Genomic DNA, 19010 nt, shown 5'->3' on the forward strand with positions numbered 1-19010 from the left:
ACTCCAAGGGATGCCAAGACCAACCTCTCTTACCAACCCTAGGTCACATAACCCCAGAGTGGTGTACAGGCCCTGGTACAACCACTTGGCTGCTGCTGTCCTAATTTAGATCCGTTGATGTTTGCTTACTCAAGGACAACGATTTACATATTATTTCTTCTGTGTCTACTTGACTAGGTGACAGGGGCAGAACAAGACAGGCAAGTGAAGAAAAACTGACCTCCTCCCCTACCTCTCCTTTCAGAGCCTTAAGGAAACCCAAAGGTGCCTGAACCACAAGAGAGCTTTACCTTGAAGAGGTTGATGTTGTCCACCTGGCTCTGAAAGAGAAAGTCGTTGATGCTCTGCAGCTCAGACCCTGTGGGCAGACAAAAGATACTCCTTTGTACCTTGGTGAGGCCTCAGCTCAGGCCTGGAGTAAAGCCCTTCGTGGCTCAGACCACCTCCCACCCTTGACAGACACCTCCTCACCTGTCTGAGGCAGGCTCTGTGTACTAGGGTTTTGCTTAATGTTACCTACGAGGGGAAATGACAATGGGTCATGGTGGCAGCTCTCTGCCCACATCTGAGCTATAACTCCGTCCTAGCGTCATAGCTACAGGGAACATTCATTTTCAAGTGACATCCGTGTGGGGCATTTGTAGCAAACAACACACTAAAAACCAGGTGGGTACAGGAGCTGTGGGTCTGACTCACACACTTCAAATGGAACCCAAGGCCAGGCAAGAGACAGGAGCAGAGTAGTCTGCCCACTGTCCCTGAGCAGGACGAGGGAGACACCAGGGTGTGCAGAAGACGTTGAGCTGTGGCACGGGCACAGAAGGAAGTGGAAAGTACTAACACGGGACGACATCTTGGTACAAAAGCCTCCACTGACTTTCTAGAAACATAGCTGTACAGAAGCCTTTCAAACCACTGACATACAGTGTAAGAGTCCCCGCCCAGAAGAGACAAAGAAACCTGCAGGCGAGAGTCAACAGCCTGCCTCCAGTCTCCAGAGCGACAGGCAGACCCCACCTTCAGCCTTAGCTTTCCCTCTGTGAATGAAGTTTGAATCTCCTGGACTTCCCTTCTGCCAGTGTGTCATGGCCAGGACACCATGTGGCTGTAACTACACCATGAAACATCAGGTCTGTTTCACACGGCATGATGATCATAACCGTACCCTTGGGTTTCTTAAAGTGAAAAGGCTGAGGTCAAACATCTCAGCTAAGACAGACAGACACAAGGACACCATAAGGAATGACCAAGACAGCTCTTAAAGGCATAAAACACCCAAGAGTCCTCAGTGGCATTCAAGGACCAAGACCAACACAATTGGCAGATTAGGGGTGATGGCGGGAGGGGGAGGGGAAGAGGTGCACCTACCTCCCAAAACAGCCACAAACTTGTCCAGCAAGTACAGGATCTGCTTGATGTACATCAGGTTCTTGGCCTTTAAACGCTTCCTGAGGAAGGAGCATCATAGCAGGGTGTGGCATCCTCCAGGAACTCCCTGCACCAGATGCACGGGCCTTTCTCTCCGCCTAGGGCCCGACACACTGGGCTGCGGGGGACAAACCCTCCAGCAGATAAAGGCTGGCTAGGACCAGGGTTCTCAGCACCTGCTGCTCTCCCCCAGAAAGCCTAGGATGAGGAGGGCACACACCAGGACAGACCAATTCAACCCATTCCAAGATGCTGGCACTACCAGTCACCTCCACTAGTGCTCCAGGAGGCTAATGTGGAAGCCACTGGGGCTGAGCATGGGGGAGCTTTTGCCTTGGGAAGTCTCTTACCTGTATCTTTCCATGTACTGGAGCAACTGGGAATGGGCCTGGCAGAGCTAAGGAGAAAAAAGAACAGCACGAAGGAATTCCAGGATGTGGTTAAGAGAACCTTTGTAGCGATCTAGAAAATGCCAGCCCAGGACACATGGGAGCCATCAGGGTGATGGGCATCTGGGTAGCAACAGACAAAGGGAAACATGCACAGGTAGGCTGTGGGGCTGACAAGAGCTGAGAGAGTAAGGGAAGAGTCCAAAGTCAAAGGTCCTCAAGTTCAGATGAGAACTGAGCTGGGAGATGGCTTACACTCCAGGACTGAGTTCAAGGTGGGTGACATCACATAGGTTTGTCAGAAGCCAGTGGTCACATCCTGGTTCACCTCAGTTTGTGCAGTTTGGGTATAAGACACATAGCTTTGCCCTCCGAGAATCCCCAAGTTCCCAAAATAAAGCAGGGAACCCCTACCTCAAGAGAAAAGCATGAGGCACACAGATCCCTTTCGCTGTTTGCCACATACCCTTGAAGGTAATCAGGAGCCTGCAGAGGCCCTGAGCAATGTGGTACCACAAGGATAAAAGGCACTGCTGTGGGCCTGCTGGCCTGGATGCCCCCATCCTTCCAACAGACAACTCGTGAGCAGCACTGGGTGGAGGAGATGAGGACGAAGCAGCTGCCAAGCTGCTGGCGTCCAAGAACCTCACTCTTAGCAAGGAGCAGGAAAGGACAGGGTTTCAGTTTAGTTCACCCTTCCCAAGCCCCACATCCAGAACACCCCCTGATCCAGGCATTTAAAGGGATGACCAATGTCACTCTGCCCCAAACAGGAGGGGCTGACCCACCTGGGAACCATTGACCTCTGTGCTGTGGATATTGGTGATGGTGTCGATCAGGTTGTGAGCCTTGTCAATAATGACCACCTGCCCTTGCAGCCTGATTCCCGCAGCCTGACAAGTGGCTGCGTGCAGCAGCATTGGGTAGGGCAGCACCACCAGCTGTAGGGAAAGGTGATGGTTGGAGAGCGAAGCAACCTGTCTTCCCAGAGCAGAAGGCTTATCCTGCAGTAAACTACCCAGGCCACTGCACTGTTGAATTTCTTACTCAGACACTGCAGGAGGCATTCAAGCCCCAATGCCATAGATCAGGACTCTGCCTGTTCCAACAGCCCTCCTTTCAGAAGGTTTCTGAGAGGTCAACTATGAGGAACTCAAATTGGAGCTGATCACTGGGAAAGGGGAGGGCTGGAGTCCCTGGAGGTGAGCTGTGTCCTTAGACTCCAAAGTTCTTCACCGTACTGAGAATCACCAAGCAGCAGAAAACAACCTTAGCCTCTGGTGCTCGGTCTGCTACCTCAGCCCTGTGACTCTGGCACACTCTCATGTAAATGACCCTTGGTTTTTCATCAGCTCACAGAATCTGAGAAACCATGTCAGTGAGGGGTCAGTATCAATTCAGATTTGTAGGTATAGACTGCCATGAAGATTTTTCCAACAAGCAAGTGAGGGAGAGCACTCAGTTGGTAAAGTGTTTTCCTTGAAATCAAGGGCAAAATCTGGGACACAATCCCATGGGGGAAAGGCCAGGAGTGGTGGCACCACTGGAGATGGCAGCAGGAGGGATCCACAGACAGGCTCATTTCGTGCACGCACACACACAAAGATACGGACAACGTAAAAACCAGGTGCCAATGTGGGTACCGTCCTTTAGGACAGTGAGGGAAGAGAATATCTGTCTGGGCCCCAGTGCTCCCATGTACAAACAGAGCTATTTCAGTGGGCTGTTTATAAAGGGAAATGAGGTGAGAACAGCTTCCGCATGTCGAGAACACACCAATCTCAGGTCTTCTATATGGACAGCACCACCTCACTCGGACAGACATCTGGAGACAAGGCCGAGTCCCTCAGTCTGTCTGTGGGCACCCACATACAGCAGGGACATCCATGTGAGCACCGCCCTGAGCAGTAGGATTACCAGGACCTGCTCTCGGGAAATCCACTAAGTCTCCTGGATGACACAGAGCTCCCTAGGAGGGAGCAGGAGAGCACACAGTGACGCACAGTGACAGCAGTGCTGTCACAGAGAAGCAGACTTCCTCTCTGTACAAAGCTAAGGCGGTCTAACCATGACAGGACTGCCAGCAGCCGTCAGAGGGTACACCAGCAGCCCGCCTGAAAAAGCATTTGGTTATTTTCCAGTTCTGGGCTCAGCTCCTACCCAACACCCTTCAGTGTGGTTCTTTAGGATGAACAACCCTCTTCTCAGATTCCTACGTGCTGAACTCTCCATGATGCTAACTGGCCTCTCGCCCAGGCCATGTGGGATCCCTGGCCTCCTCAATCTCAATGCTCTGGAGAAGATGGCCTTGTGCCATAGCGGTGAGATGTGACGCACTTGTCATGCTAACCCAGGTAGGGACATCGTCCTCTACAGAAGAGAGATGAGGAAAGCCTTGTGTCAGCACACGGACTACTTCCCATTCCCCAGCTCGCTCACCTGGGCTGCAGGGATGGCAAAGCGGCTTCCATAATAGGGGCAGGCCTGGGCCTCCTTCCCGAGGGCCACGAGCTGCTCCATGTCCTTCACCTCCAGCAGAATCTCATCCCGGAGAAGCTCCATCTGCTCATGGTTGTAGAAGGGGCAGGAGGCCTGCATCTTCTGTCTCCTTCTCTTTGGCTTGTTTTCCCCAATTCTCATCTTCTCTGTGGTGGTGCAGATGGAGGGGAGCAAGGACAGGAAGGGGCTCAGCTACGTCTGGGGTCAGGAGTAGGAACGATGATACGGAACCACACACGTTCACGGGGTAGGAAATTCCTGCTTACTGTGGCCTCGTCGGGATACTATGGGAATTGTCCTCTATGCTCTCCAAAAAGAGATGGCACAAACGCGTCTATGCCACGTCCCTGATGCTGACCCAGGAAGCACCAACACCTGTGCCCAAGGAGGGGCCTGAGGCAGAAACCAGGGCCCGCTTAGCCATTCCTTCTGGTTAACACAGTCCTCACGCCATGGCCCTGTTGTAGACCCCACCACACTTCTGCCACTCACACGCTGTCCGGCACGTCTCACAACACAAGTCCTGTACTTACCGTGTTTGCGTCTTTGCATGTCCACACAGCGGTCATTCATGAGGTGCACAGAACCCAGGCTTTTCACATCTTCATTCACACAAAGGCTCTACAAGGCAGGAGAAGAGGGAAAGCAGTGGCTTTCATTCACATTGGGAAACCTCTGTTACCAAGCTTACCCTCAGTCAACTCTAAAGATTGCCTCATCTTGACCCTTGCTTACAGAATGGACCATTAACACAGAATCTAAACTGCTCTTCTGCCCTCCTGAAGTTTTTGTTTGTGCCTAAGCTACACCACACAAAGCTCTCCACCAACTCTAAGACTGAACCTGTTCTCTGCGTGCATGAGAACCCACTGTGTTCTGTATCAGTCGGGGGTGATTAGGTTTTATGTGTGTGGGCATTCTGTCTGCTTGTCTAACTGTGCACCATGTGCATGCCTGGGACGTGCACGGGGAGCCAGAAGGAAGCGTACGATGCCCCGGAGCTAGGGTGACAGATGGCGGCGAGCTGCCATGGAGATGCTAGACACTCAACCTGGGTCCCTGGGAAGAGCACAGCAGCAGTGTTCTTTGCCCCTGGGCCATGGCTCCAGCCCAAGCTCATACTGTTTGAAGGAAGCTTCCTCACAGTCCGTTTCTGTACCAGTATTTTAGGGTTTTGTTCCTTAGTTCGTTTTGGGGTCTTAGTGTGCATTGTGGTCGTTTGTTCTGAGAGAGCGTCTCACTGTGTAGAGCAGTCGAGTCTCAAATTCAAAAAACTTCCTCTTCCTCCATATCCCATGTGCAGGGATTAAAGGTGTGCACCACCACACCAACCTACATGAAAGGGTCTCATGTGCTCACATTCTCTTTCTTCCCAACCAAAGGGTGAGTTTGCAGTGGGATTTTTGTTTTGTTTTGTTTTGTTTCTTAAGAAAACCTCTGCCCTTTAGTGAAAAAAAATTACTGTCCTTTGTTGTGATCTCTGGGCCTAGATGAGAGAAATGGAAGCCACAGTAGTATAGCATTTCTCTCTGTCTGTCTGTCTGTCTGTGTCTGTCTGTCTCTCTCTGTCTCTCTCTCTCTGTTTGTCTTTGAGATTGAAACTGCATTTTTTTCTCCTACCCTTCAAACGCTCCTTGCTATCTTTCCAATTCACAGCTTCTCTTTCATTGATATATGTATCCATACATGTTTATGTGCATCCATATTATCTTCCTAACTCTAGCCTGCTCAGTGTATATAACGTTACTTGTAGTAGGTTAGCAGGACTGACCATCTGGTCTTGGATAGGCAATGGTGGACTGGTTCCTGGGGTAGAGGATTTCTCCCACTCAAGGCATTTCTGAGCTCAGCTGAACATCTTGGATACTGAACACTGACAGATGTCTTTAAAGATAAAGAACAGAAATGGCGCTGGCTGAAGGACAAAGGAAGGACTCACTGCCTAGTCTGTGTCTCCTGCACCTTATAATTTGGCCAACCAAGGAGCGCTGCCCCCAGGCCCACCTTGCCCTCACCAACCTCTGTCTATGCCTAGGCCAAGAGAAAAGACACAGGAGGAGGCATCTGTCTGGACAAGAACACCTCCTTTTGCTTACCTGCCTAGACCCAAGGGAGACTAGCCGCGTCTCCTTGCCAAAAGGGCTCTTCTGCACCTCACGCACAAACTGGGCCAGCTGTGAGTGTGTCCGACTGCAGTAATAAATCTGACCAGAGGAAAGGAAAGGGATTCAAAGAGGGGAGTCTAATTGGCTGCATTGGCCTGAGATCCTGCAGGAGGAAGCAGGGCAGTCACAAATGCACACTCCTGAGATGACAAAGACTCTGCTCAGGTCAGGTTACACCTAACTGGGGCCCAGCACTGTAGAACTAGAGTTTTAAAAAAGTTACTCATTGTCAGAGTCCGGATGTGCCTGAGGGAGAGCCAGAGATAGGACTTGCCAAACCAGCTATCAGCCCCAAGGACATTGACCATCTGTAGCCACCCTCTCCCCTTCCTTCACCCCCCTGAGTGAGATGACCCACCCTACATGCCTGCTGAGCTGCTAGAGAGCACGTACACCTTGCTGATGTAATTTCGCGCCGAAAGTAACTGTGCACCATTTGAATTGACCAATCACGTGTCACCACTCGAATGCCCCTATATAAACCCCCGAGTTTGGAAGCTTGGGGTCAATTCCTCTGTCTCCTGTGTGGGATACGTATCGACCCGGGATCCCGCTAATAGGGATCTCGTTAATAAAAGCTACCTCTTGCTGTTACATCAAGAATGGCTACTCGTGATTCCTGGGGGCACCCCACCCCGCGATCGGAGAGAGAGACGCAGCTCCCCGTTTTGGGGTATGCTCTTTCATTTGGGGGCTCATTCGGGATCGGAGCGTGACCCCCCAGAACCCCAAATGCCACTTGGAGGTACGTTAGTGTGAGTGCTGGAAAGCGGCCGCTGTGTGTGTGAGTGTGTGTGAATTAAGTCTTGTAGTCTGTGTTTTTTGGTACCGGTTTAAGGTCTTAGTGCACTGTCTGGGCAGATGAAGGATTCCTGCCCTGTGCACGGGTGGAAGAAGGATTCCCACCCCGTAGAAAGCTAGCTTGAGAGTGCACTGTCTGGGCAGAAGAAGGATTCCTGCCCTGTGCACAGGTGGAAAAAGGTTCCCCACCCCGAAAAGGCGCCTGTGAATAGATGAAGGATTCCTACTCTGAATAGTCTTTTTCTTTCTTTTTTTTCCTTTCTAGAAAGCGCACAGGGGGACGCCCCAATCGCGCAGGCTCTGGGACGCGTGAGAGACGTTCCGAGAGCCAGCTTTTGTCGGGAGGACCCAGCAACTGGCAGTCAAAGAGATCTGACTGTGACTTGACTTCGGAGGTCGCGTTCAGCTGCCTATTTAAGAATAGGCACGGACAAGTGTGCTTAGATGTGCTAGTGTCTGTTGTCTGTATTCTGTTTCTGTGTTTGGTATCCCAGAAGCAGCTAAGGTTAAGCTGCAGTTTGGGCCAGGTACTGAAGGTACCAGGCATCTGTGGAAATTGGTTATAGGATGCTTTGTCTTGGTCTTGTTTGTCTGGATTTTTTCCTGTGGTATTGTCCAGTGTCTTTTTCAGCCGGTTTGACACTTAGTGTGTAGCTGCCTAAAAGATCAGAAATGCTGTCAACAGGCTATAAAAAAAAGGGACAGGCTGTGTTAGAAATGCTACCAGAGGAACTATCTGAAAAGGCTGAGAGCGAGGTGGGAGAGGACTATAAGGAAAACAAGAACAAGAAAGGAATTTCTGACATTTGCTCACGGAAGGAGAGCGCTCATTAAGAGAAGTTCTTTAAGGAAGCCTGCCTTGTCTGCTGGCTTTATTCCAAGGGAGGAGTCAGTCTCCAGCACTAAATTACTTTTCTCGATGATCATCATTAATATGGAGAGAGCCTTTGATCCTATCCCCACAGCAGCCAGTTCCTGCCCCTGTGGTCAAAATGCCCCAGGTTGGGGGACAAAAAGAGCCCCTAAAATAGTTTCAAAGAATCTACAACAAGCTGTAAAGAACTTTGTTTTGTTTTGCCAGTCAAAATTTAGAATTCAGGCTTTGGCGGTGGCCAAGGTCAGGATTAATGTTTTCTTTTCCATGGGCTTTTAAACCCAGTGAGACAGTTTGGTAAAGGGCTACTACTGAGGTCCTGATAGCCCCAGGTGAACTGGTTACTATTCTTTTGTCAGCCACCTGGCATCTAGCACCCAGGTTCTAACCATCTCTCCATCCTTTTGTTATTAGTTGTTACTAAAAGCCTGGTGTCATTTGGAGGCTGGTTCTCTTGAGAGGCAAAGCCACGGAGCTGACACTGAAGAGAGATACTCCTTGAGGGAAAATCTAAGCTTGTGCTTATTTATACAATGGCCTTTTTGTCCAAGAAAACCTCCTGGCTTAGCTGTGTGACTAAATGCTGTTTGCCCTCTTCAGTAGACTTCTATTCTCAAGATTTTCTTGTTTTCTCACCATCCCATTTGAGATGCTTGTTAGTAACTGTTATAGGTCTTCTTTACCACTGCGGAAAGACGGAATCCTACTGGAGGCCAGAAAGAATGTTCCAGACATGGATGGAAAGCCCTCACTTCTGCCTGTTGGATTCCATACGCCTAAAGGTAGGGAGTGCCAGGTCTGCCGCCAGGCTCCAAGGGTGGGTCTCTGAGGGGCTGGAAAATGCCCCACCAATCTGGCTAAGATAAGGAAAGGATATGAAGAAAAAGTTACAGAAATTTGAAGGATTAAGCTAAGTCACTGAGAGAGTTATTGTAAGTTGCAGAGAAAATAAGTTGATGTGTGGTTCAGGGTCTGTGCAGAAAAGTGGACAGCACCTAATAGCTGTAGAAGAAGATGCAGAGAGACTGAAAAGAAAGAAAGAAAGAAAGAGGTAAAAAGAGCAGGAAGCTAGGGAAGAAAAGAGACAAAAAGAAGAGGAAGTTAGAGAGCTAAAGAGAGATAAAAGACGAGAAAGGAACATATACTGGCCACAGTAGTTAGGGAACCTAGGAAGATAGTACCTGGCACCAGAAGAGAATTCCTGGCTAAAGATCAGTGTGCCTAATGCAAAGAAAAAGGACACTGGGTCAGGGACTGCCCAAGAAAGAACAAGAGGGGCCACTGGAGAGCTTCTTGGTCCTAGAGTGCTGGCTATATACAGAGATAGAAGGGAAGTGTGGATACAGGGACCCAATGCTCTGTGCTCCTATGCCCCCCAGTGGGCCAATATCCAAAGACCTTGAGTACAAGGGGCTACTGGCAATGAACAATACTTATGGACTGCCCGAAGAACAGTGGACCTTGGCGTGGGCCGGGTAACCCACTAGTTCATAGTCATCCCTGACTGCCCCTATCCCTTGCTCATGAGAAAATTGCTCTCCAAAATGGCTTGCGTGGGCTAAAATGGCTGGGTGAGGCCATGTGTATGCATATTTACAGACTGTGTATGTGGAGCTTAAGACCTGTCTCAGTGCACCAGTACCTGATGCTGGGAGATGAATGGCTTAGTGCTTTTCTGCCTGGAACACACCGTTCCTGTCAGCCGGGCACTAACAATTATCACCCAATCCAGGACTTAAACTGTGATAGAGTGGCTGTTGTCTTGCCTTTGAATAGAGTGTCCCAAAAGATGGGACCACTGGTCAGCTGCCATGGACTAGATTCTCCACCGGTTGGGGACAATCTGGTCACCTTGCTGCCCAATCCGGACCTGGAGCCACCACAGCATAAGTGTCAAGCACTGACAGAAGCCCATGGGTGGAGGAAAGACCTCTGCGACTGGCTGATTGACCCCTGCTGAAAGCCGAGGACCTTGTCCACAGACGGGAACAGTTCTCTTCATGAATGAAGGTCAGAGATAAGTGGGTGCTGCCATGGTGGACAACACGATGTCATCTGGGATGGCTGAACTTCTACCCCCCCAGCGCATTAGCACTTCAGATGCCTTTACCATCTCTTGGATGCCCTGGTGAAGCCAACAACTGCAAGAAACGGCCTCGATAGTCATCAAGAAGATACTGGAAGAAATCTTCCCCAGTCTAGAGTGCCCAAGGTAATCTGGTCAGACAACGGCCCTACTTTCGTTGCCAAGGTAAGCCAGGGTGTGGCCAAGTATGTAGGGGTCGATTGGAAATTACATTGTATCTACAGACCTCAAAGTTCAGGACAGGTAGAGTAAATAAATAAAATTTTAAAAGAGACCCTGGCCTGGCCCGCAGCAGCTCTCTGCTCCCAAACCCCGTGGGAGAGAGACCTCACTGCCTGGTCAGGTGGGCACTCCTGAGGCTGCAGAGTGGAGGAGACCACCAACACTGCCCACCCCTGCCCACATCCCTGGCCCAAGAGGCAACTGTATAAGGCCTCTGGGTTCCCGTAGGGGAGGGCCCAGGAGCGGCAGGACCCCTGCGCCTGAGACACCGCCGGAACCTGAAGGAAACAGACCGGATAAACAGTTCTCTACACCCAAATCCCGTGGGAGGGAGAGCTAAACCTTCAGAGAGGCGGACACGCCTGGGAAACCAGAAGAGACTGCACTCTGTGCACATCCAGACGCCAGAGGAAAACACCAAACGCCATCTGGAACCCTGGTGCACGGAGGCTCCCAGAAAGAGCGGCGCAGATCTTCCCGGTTGCTGCCACAGCGGAGAGGACTTAGGCAGTACCCCACGAGCAAACTTGAGCCTTGGAACCACAGGTAGGACCAACTTTTCCCCTGCAAGAAACCTGCCTGGTGAACTCAAGACACAGGCCCACAGGAACAGCTGAAGACCTGTAGAGAGGAAAAACTACACGCCCGAAAGCAGAACACTCTGTCCCCATAACTGGCTGAAAGAAAACAGGAAAACAGGTCTACAGCACTCCTGACACACAGGCTTATAGGACAGTCTAGCCACGGTCAGAAATAGCAGAACAAAGTAACACTAGAGATAATCTGATGGCGAGGCAAGCGCAGGAACCCAAGCAACAGAAACCAAGACTACATGGCATCATCGGAGCCCAATTCTCCCACCAAAGCAAACACGGAATATCCAAACACACCAGAAAAGCAAGATCTAGTTTCAAAATCATATTTGATCATGATGCTGGAGGACTTCAAGAAAGACATAAAGAACTCCCTTAGAGAACAAGTAGAAGCCTACAGAGAGGAATCGCAAAAATCCCTGAAAGAATTCCAGGAAAACACAATCAAACAGTTGAAGGAATTAAAAATGGAAATAGATGCAATCAAGAAAGAACACATGGAAACAACCCTGGACATAGAAAATCAAAAGAAAAGACAAGGAGCTGTAGATACAAGCTTCACCAACAGAATACAAGAGATGGAAGAGAGAATCTCGGGAGCAGAAGATTCCATAGAAATCACTGACTCAACTGTCAAAGATAATGTAAAGCAGAAAAAGCTACTGGTCCAAAACATACAGGAAATCCAGGACTCAATGAGAAGATCAAACCTAAGGATAATAGGTATAGAAGAGAGTGAAGACTCCCAGCTCAAAGGACCAGTAAATATCTTCAACAAAATCATAGAAGAAAACTTCCCTAACCTAAAAAAAGAGATACCCATAGGCATACAAGAAGCCTACAGAACTCCAAATAGATTGGACCAGAAAAGAAACACCTCCCGTCACATAATAGTCAAAACACCAAACGCACAAAATAAAGAAAGAATATTAAAAGCAGTAAGGGAAAAAGGTCAAGTAACATATAAAGGCAGACCTATCAGAATCACACCAGACTTTTCGCCAGAAACTATGAAGGCCAGAAGATCCTGGACAGATGTCATACAGACCCTAAGAGAACACAAATGCCAGCCCAGGTTACTGTATCCTGCAAAACTCTCAATTAACATAGATGGAGAAACCAAGATATTCCATGACAAAACCAAATTTACACAATATCTTTCTACAAATCCAGCACTACAAAGGATAATAAAGGGTAGAGCCCAACATAAGGAGGCAAGCTATACCCTAGAAGAAGCAAGAAACTAATCATCTTGGCAACAAAACAAAGAGAAGAAAAGCACACAAACATAACCTCACATCCAAATATGAATATAACAGGAAGCAATAATCACTATTCCTTAATATCTCTCAACATCAATGGCCTCAACTCCCCAATTAAAAAGACATAGATTAACAAACTGGATACGCAATGAGGACCCTACATTCTGCTGCCTACAGGAAACACACCTCAGAGACAAAGACAGACACTACCTCAGAGTGAAAGGCTGGAAAACAACTTTCCAAGCAAATGGTCAGAAGAAGCAAGCTGGAGTAGCCATTCTAATATCAAATAAAATCAATTTTCAATTAAAAGTCATCAAAAAAGATAAGGAAGGACACTTCATATTCATCAAAGGAAAAATCCACCAAGATGAACTCTCAATCCTCATCTTCGGTTCGTTTATATACAAGTGTGCAATTTCTAGGCTTGACAGTAAAATGATGCTATCTGGTGCTGGATAGAGGAGCCTTATTTTTTATTATGGCAGCTTGCTATTTTTGTAACATGGTGATTTGGTTGAACACAATAAAGTACAGTAGTAACTGATCTCCCCTTCTTCCTGGATGAGTGAGGAGATGATTAAATGTTGATGTCAGCATCCTTGAGCATATTCAGATGAGCTTCTGCTTCTGTTGAAAAGGATGCTGTGTTTGATTGTGGTCCGAAGCTTTGAAGCACTATTTGGCATCTCCTTCCTTGGAGGTCTCACTGTTTAAACATAACAGATTTGATAGCTTGTTGGTAAGGTGAGGTCCAGCTTGTCTCCACTAGGTCATCTTCATGTGAATCCGGTGGTTATACGGTTTTGTTCTAGGGATATTTCATTTTTTTAATAACGGTTTTAGCTGACATTCATGGAGAGAATGAATCCTTAGAACTGTGCCACTAGTGAAAGGAAATCCTGTCTAGAGTATGTTTCTTTACAAAGCTGTGTCACACCATCCTTTGGGCCCTCTGCTGGAAAAGTAGAATCAAGTCTCAAATAATGCCTTTTAAATTGTATCCTCTAGTATTATAGATGTAGGACAGTACTGTATCATACCTCTGTGGATGTAAAATAGCTTGTACCTGCTTTATGATACGTAGTAGTGACCGTGCTTTATCAGAGCTGTTTTTAATGATGTTGCTCAGAATGTTTTCTTTCCAGATGATGATTGAGAAGCTAATTTAAAAAAAAGTGGTGCCAGGTACCACAAGAGTAACAGAACTGTGCTGTTTTCTCGGGTTTTGTTTTTTTTACTTTTTTTTTTAATGGAGTGTGCTGGATGTCTCTACAGTTTTGTTCAGATGACTGCAGAACCTGGAAAAGCTGTTACTGCTGTTGATGCATAACACACTGCTATTATTGGTCTTTTTATATAAATATAAATATATATATATATACAGACATATAATTTGAATTTTTTGAAACTTTAGCTGTGCTGTCAACTTTGGAAAAAAGTATCCCCGTTTACTGTGTTGAGTTGGCACTGTACAGAAATTAACAGCCATATTGGTCTAGAAATGTTGAACTTAAGTTTTTTCCATTTGTACAGGGGTAACACACTGTATTAAATATGTAAGGTCTTATCTACATGGGTTTGATTACAAAAACTAATAAAGTATTCTCTAAATTTACAAAAAAAAAAAAAAGAGACCCTGAGCAAATTAAATTGACCATGGAGACTGGCACAGACTGGGTGATACTCCTTCCCTCTTGCTCTCTTCAGAGCAAGAAATACCCCTTCCAGATTCAGCCTTACCCCCTTTGAGATCTTATACGGGGCCTCAGCTCCCCTGACTGTATTAGATGATGTTACTGAACCAACATGTCATAGTGCCATAGTAATAATGATTTGTGTGCCAGGCTAAAAGACCTACAGGTGATACAGAAAGAAATCTGCTCACAGCTGACAGCAGCCTATGCCCCGGAGACCCCTGAGAGATCCCATCAGTTCCAGGTCGGAGACTGCAGCTACACTGAGCCCAGACACTTGAGCCTCGCTAGAAAGGACTATACCTGGTGCTGCTGACCACCCTGACAGCCATCAACTCTCAGCCCTCACCAGCCGTGTACTAGCTGTTGGGGCTGAGAGCTGGGACCTAGAGGGAAATTCAGTCATGTTTGTCCTGGGTTCTATCAAGATAGGTGTGAGGATAGGCTTGATTTCTATTACAAATGATGTAACATTACATACCTTAGTACTCCTAATACTTCTTGGGACTGTGCCTCAGGGATCACAGTCTGTATAAGTTTAGAAGTTTTAAAAGCTAGTCATGACCTCGGTGGATAGGCTTGGATAGTGTCCAGATTAGAATCCTCATGTTAAGACAACAATACCAAGCTCTTATGCTAGATGAAGCTGAGTTCTCCATGTAGTTCTAAGATTAGAACTACTAAAAAAAAGAAGAAGGGAATGTAGAACTAGAGTTTTAAAAAGGTTACTCATTGTCAGAGTCCGGATGTGCCTGAGGGAGAGCCAGAGATAGGATTTGCCAAACCAGCTATCAGCCCCAAGGACATTGACCATCTGTAGCCACCCCCTCCCCTTCCTTCACCCCCGAGTGAGATGACCCACCCTACCTGCCTGTCGAGCTGCTAGAGAGCATGTACACCTTGTTGATGTAATTTCGCGCCGAAAGTAACTGTGCACCATTTGAATTGACCAATCACGTGTCACCACTCGAATGCCCCTATATAAACCCCCGAGTTTGGAAGCTTGGGGTCAATTCCTCTGTCTCCTGTGTGGGATACGTATCGATCCGGGATCCTGTTAATAGGGATCTCGTTAATAAAAGCTACCTCTTGCTGTTACATCAAGAATGGCTACTCGTGATTCCTGTGGGCACCCCACCCCGCGATCGGAGCGAGAGATGCGGCTCCCCGTTTTGGGGTACGCTCTTTCAGCAGTACCTAGGACCCAAGACTCCCACAGTTTAAACTCAGACTCAAGTAATAGGCTAGGAGACCTAGGAGACCCTGGGAAAGTGGGTTTCCCCACAGTGCTGATTCCTGATATGGCAACAACCTCACCTCTCTGGAGAGCATGGGAGGAAGGTTATTCTGTACACAGGCCCTGGAAGGAGAGGTGGAGCCTGAGGTGCACAGTAAGACAGGAGAGCAGAGCACAAGGACATCCACACTGCACAGAAAAGATCCATCTCAGATAACTCAAGGACTTTGAACATGGAAAGGTGTCATGGCACACACAGCTCACTGCACTCCATGTATGTGGAACACAAGCAAGAAGACAACACTCCATGAGAGTCCAAGAATAAGGACTCGACACATGCTTGCTCCTCCTTGCCCTCCCCACTTTCCCCCTGGAGAGGGGAAACTGTATGTCCTAGGCCCAGTGTGGCTGGTCCTAAAGGAACAGAGGCAACTTTTCAGATGTTAAGGAAGCAATGAAGGAAGGATCTCAGAACAAGAACTACCCAGGCAGCTTACTGCCAGTGCTTACAAAGGCAAGCAATTCATTTGCCAAGTTTAAAAAAAATGTACTTAGTCCTTCTCTAAGGATCCAAAGGGTAAGGTCATAAAAGGCTGATTCAAGAAATAGTCAGAGGGGAACCTGGAGTGGATGAGTGATTTGATATGTAAATAAAAGACTGGGCTTTGGTCTGACAGAGCTGAGCTATCTGACTGAGCTATGTGGTGATCTTCAGAGAGCTGTCTCCAACAGAACATAAGGCTGCCAGCTTCTACCCCACAATTTGACTTTGAGTTGTTCTTTCTGCCGCTCTCGAACACCCCTTCCCCAGGACCGCCAACTAAGCCACTGCTGTCCCTTGGCAGACTCTTTCTCTCTTACCTCTTGCCCCTATGTGGTCGGCCTCCTCCTTAGGCTATCCTGGAAGAGACACTGCTGCTCCTCATTAGTCCTCCTGGGATGTGGTCGGGAGAGCTGCTGATTTGTTAAGGTGACACCCAACTACTATGCCTCAGGCCATGTGTACAAGCCCAGTACCAGGTTGCTCTTACTTCTGCATTACCTCAGGACCCTATCAGAGCCTGGTTAATAACAAAACTTCCAAGACTCCATGACAGGCTTCAAAGTGGCAGTTCACCAGACTAGGCCTAGATCTGTTTCCAAGAACTGGGCAAGTCCAAGCAAGCCAGTTACTGGAAAAATCCCAGGCCTTGGGCAGCCAATCAGAAACTGCCAACACCACCAGAAGCTGACCCACCACCTGCCAGAGCCAAGCAAGGGCAATGGGTCAGCAGCAGTTTTCAGGCTCCCCCAGCAGCAGTTTCCAGTCCCTCCCTCCACCCCCAATAGTGGTTCTAGGATGTCTCTAGACAAATGGCGGTGAGGGTTCACTTTGGCGGTCTCCATCTTGGTAATGGAAGATGCCAACATGCTGGACTGCTATTGAATAAAACACTCTGCTTTTATATACTATTTGAGTCCAGGATGCCACTCTTCCGTGAATCACAGACCCTTACACTATATGAAGGATCCCTTCCCCTTCTCTGACCTTGTCTGGGGAATTAAAAAACTCCATGTGCAGAATGTCTTGTAACCTTTGTCAAGAGTACAGGTATGCCTTCCTTTTTACTGTTAACAGCCCACTCAGCAAGCACCTGAGATTCCTGAAATGCTTCCCCATGCTAATGAGGCATTCTGGTACCCTAAGCCTTCAGCCAATGATCTTTGCCCATCCTCCATGCTTCTACCACCTAACGCCCAACCCCCAAAGTATAGGAGGCTTGAATCACCCACAGGTAAAGTTGACCTGCCTCTCTCCAGCTCTTCCGAGGTGTCTTCTTCCCCCTATGTACTCAAGGGGTTTCCGAACCATCCCTACCTGGCATCTCTGCTCCCACTGCCCTTGTGGGCCATTGCTCTTGGGGGGCCAATATTTGCTGAAGATCCCCGAGGCCAGGGAGAGATGCAAATACCCACAAACCTTAATGCTTGAAGGACATTCTGGTACTGGATATGGAACATAGCACTCTCAGGCTGAATTAATCCCTCCCCCAGCATGCTGCTGTACTTTGACATCCATTCAGTATTTACACAGCCCTCAGAGACCTGTACCTGCTCCAACCTTAGGTCTTCTGTCTCTTCCTCTCTTTGCTCTGATACTTGGGCCTTCCCTCAAGCACACACTCTCTCCACTTCCAGCCCAGTGAGTTTATGGGACCCTAATCACAGCCCTCATGCCTCAGCAGACCTCACCTCGGTGTGAGTTTACATACTACTACTATCCTACTCCATTTTCCTCTAAGCAAACACACTGGTTTCAAACTGGAACTGTACACTTATTTCCCGCCCCTCTCCCAGCCTAGAAATGTACGCTGGTCATAGACAGGGCTATACCCAGCTGACCTCAACTGGCTAAACAGGGTGCCCACAGATATATCCTGAACAGGACTCCAGCTGGGAAGAAGTCTATTCTCCTCCCCTAAAGGCCATGAAAGTCCTGTGTCTCACTCACCCTGACACTGACATCTATGGTCACTGTGCACATGAAACTCCAGATTGCAGCACCTGGGCCACCAGACATTCCCTACTAGAAGTAAAGTGGGAATGAGAAAAGAGCGCCTCGAGAGGAGCTGTGTGGTACAGCCATGAATAAGTCCCTCCTATTGGAGTTTCCTGGGTCATTCACAAGTGAAGCTCATAAAATAAGAGCTTTCTGCTCATCTGGACCAGAAACGCTAAACGATGTCAACTGTGAGTCTGGAACTCTCTGACGGTTATGCTTACGCTACTGGTGGAGAACACAGAATCCAGAACCAGGTGGACTACATCCAGGCCCAGCTCTCCTCCATTCATGAGCCCACAGCAATGGCCAAGATATAGCACCTGACCGAGCCATGGCCTCCAGGATTCCACCACTGAACGACAGTGGGGAAAACTAACTCAACACATACACAGGACTGTCACAGAGAAAAGAGTCAACCGTGGTTGTCACCAGCACTTATGACCGCTGAAATACAAGCCCAAGGTGAACAAACAAGCAGTCGGCTATCAGGCGGTCTCCTGGGTGCTGCGGCTGACGCTGCAGACTGACACCCGAGGTCTCACCTGCTGCCTCTTCTCTCCTCATCACTCTCATATTCTGCCAGAACCAGATGCTCCTCCCCACACTCCAGCTGCCCCAGCTGCTCTGGTGCTGTGTCTGCAGCAAGCATCTCCCTGCTGAGGCGCAGGAGAGTCTCGGTCTCCTCTTCCTCCTGTCTCTGGGTGGGAACAAAGACACAAAGAGAAGTCTCGCACTGGAGCTCCAGCTCACTCTGTGACAGACCTGGGCCCAGCACTGCTGCCACCAAAAACAGAGCACCACATTCTCCTCAGAGGATGAACCCCACTGCCTGACTCAGATCCTCCACCACTTGAAAGCCCCAACCACTGTTTGAGGAGATGGTGGCCAATGGGAGCAAGAATGGGGTCTGCCAATCGGGTGTCTCACGTCAGGCCCAGGCAGTGTGCAGCTGCCCACACCCCACAGCCCTCCACGTGCTCACCGAGCGCTTGGCAGCAAACCTGCGTCTTCCATCCTGGCAGACCTCCTGCAGCCGCTCCTCTCGCTTCCTCCTCCTCAGCTGCTCCTCCTAGAGGACAGGGACAGCAGAAAGACTCCTGCAGAAGTGCCACCCCAGGCCTTTCTCAGTAACAAATCTACTGAGGGAGCCCCTCACAGGGTGCTACCACCTCCATTCTCTCTGCCAATCTGGCCCCACTGCTCAGGTCAGTGGGG

General features: G+C 48.7%; 1 protein-coding gene across 5 annotated transcripts in view; it reads right to left on the bottom strand.

Annotated features, from left to right (window-relative positions):
- Positions 1-19010, bottom strand: part of Ddx11l1 (DEAD/H-box helicase 11 like 1) — a gene marked incomplete in the record, with an annotated part of 107737 nt that overhangs the window by 10419 nt on the left and 78308 nt on the right. For 2 of the 5 annotated variants that reach the window (NM_001447204.1, NM_001447202.1), the window contains 5 exon segments: positions 4257-4462; positions 4850-4937; positions 6413-6520; positions 18340-18492; positions 18778-18864. In NM_001447204.1, coding sequence (NP_001434133.1) covers positions 4257-4462; positions 4850-4937; positions 6413-6520; positions 18340-18444 — 507 coding nt within the window. 5 annotated transcript variants of the gene reach the window in all.

This window comes from Rattus norvegicus, chromosome 9 (assembly GCF_021556685.1).
Source record: "Rattus norvegicus strain SHRSP/BbbUtx chromosome 9, alternate assembly SHRSP_T2T, whole genome shotgun sequence".
Lineage (NCBI taxonomy): Eukaryota > Metazoa > Chordata > Mammalia > Rodentia > Muridae > Rattus > Rattus norvegicus.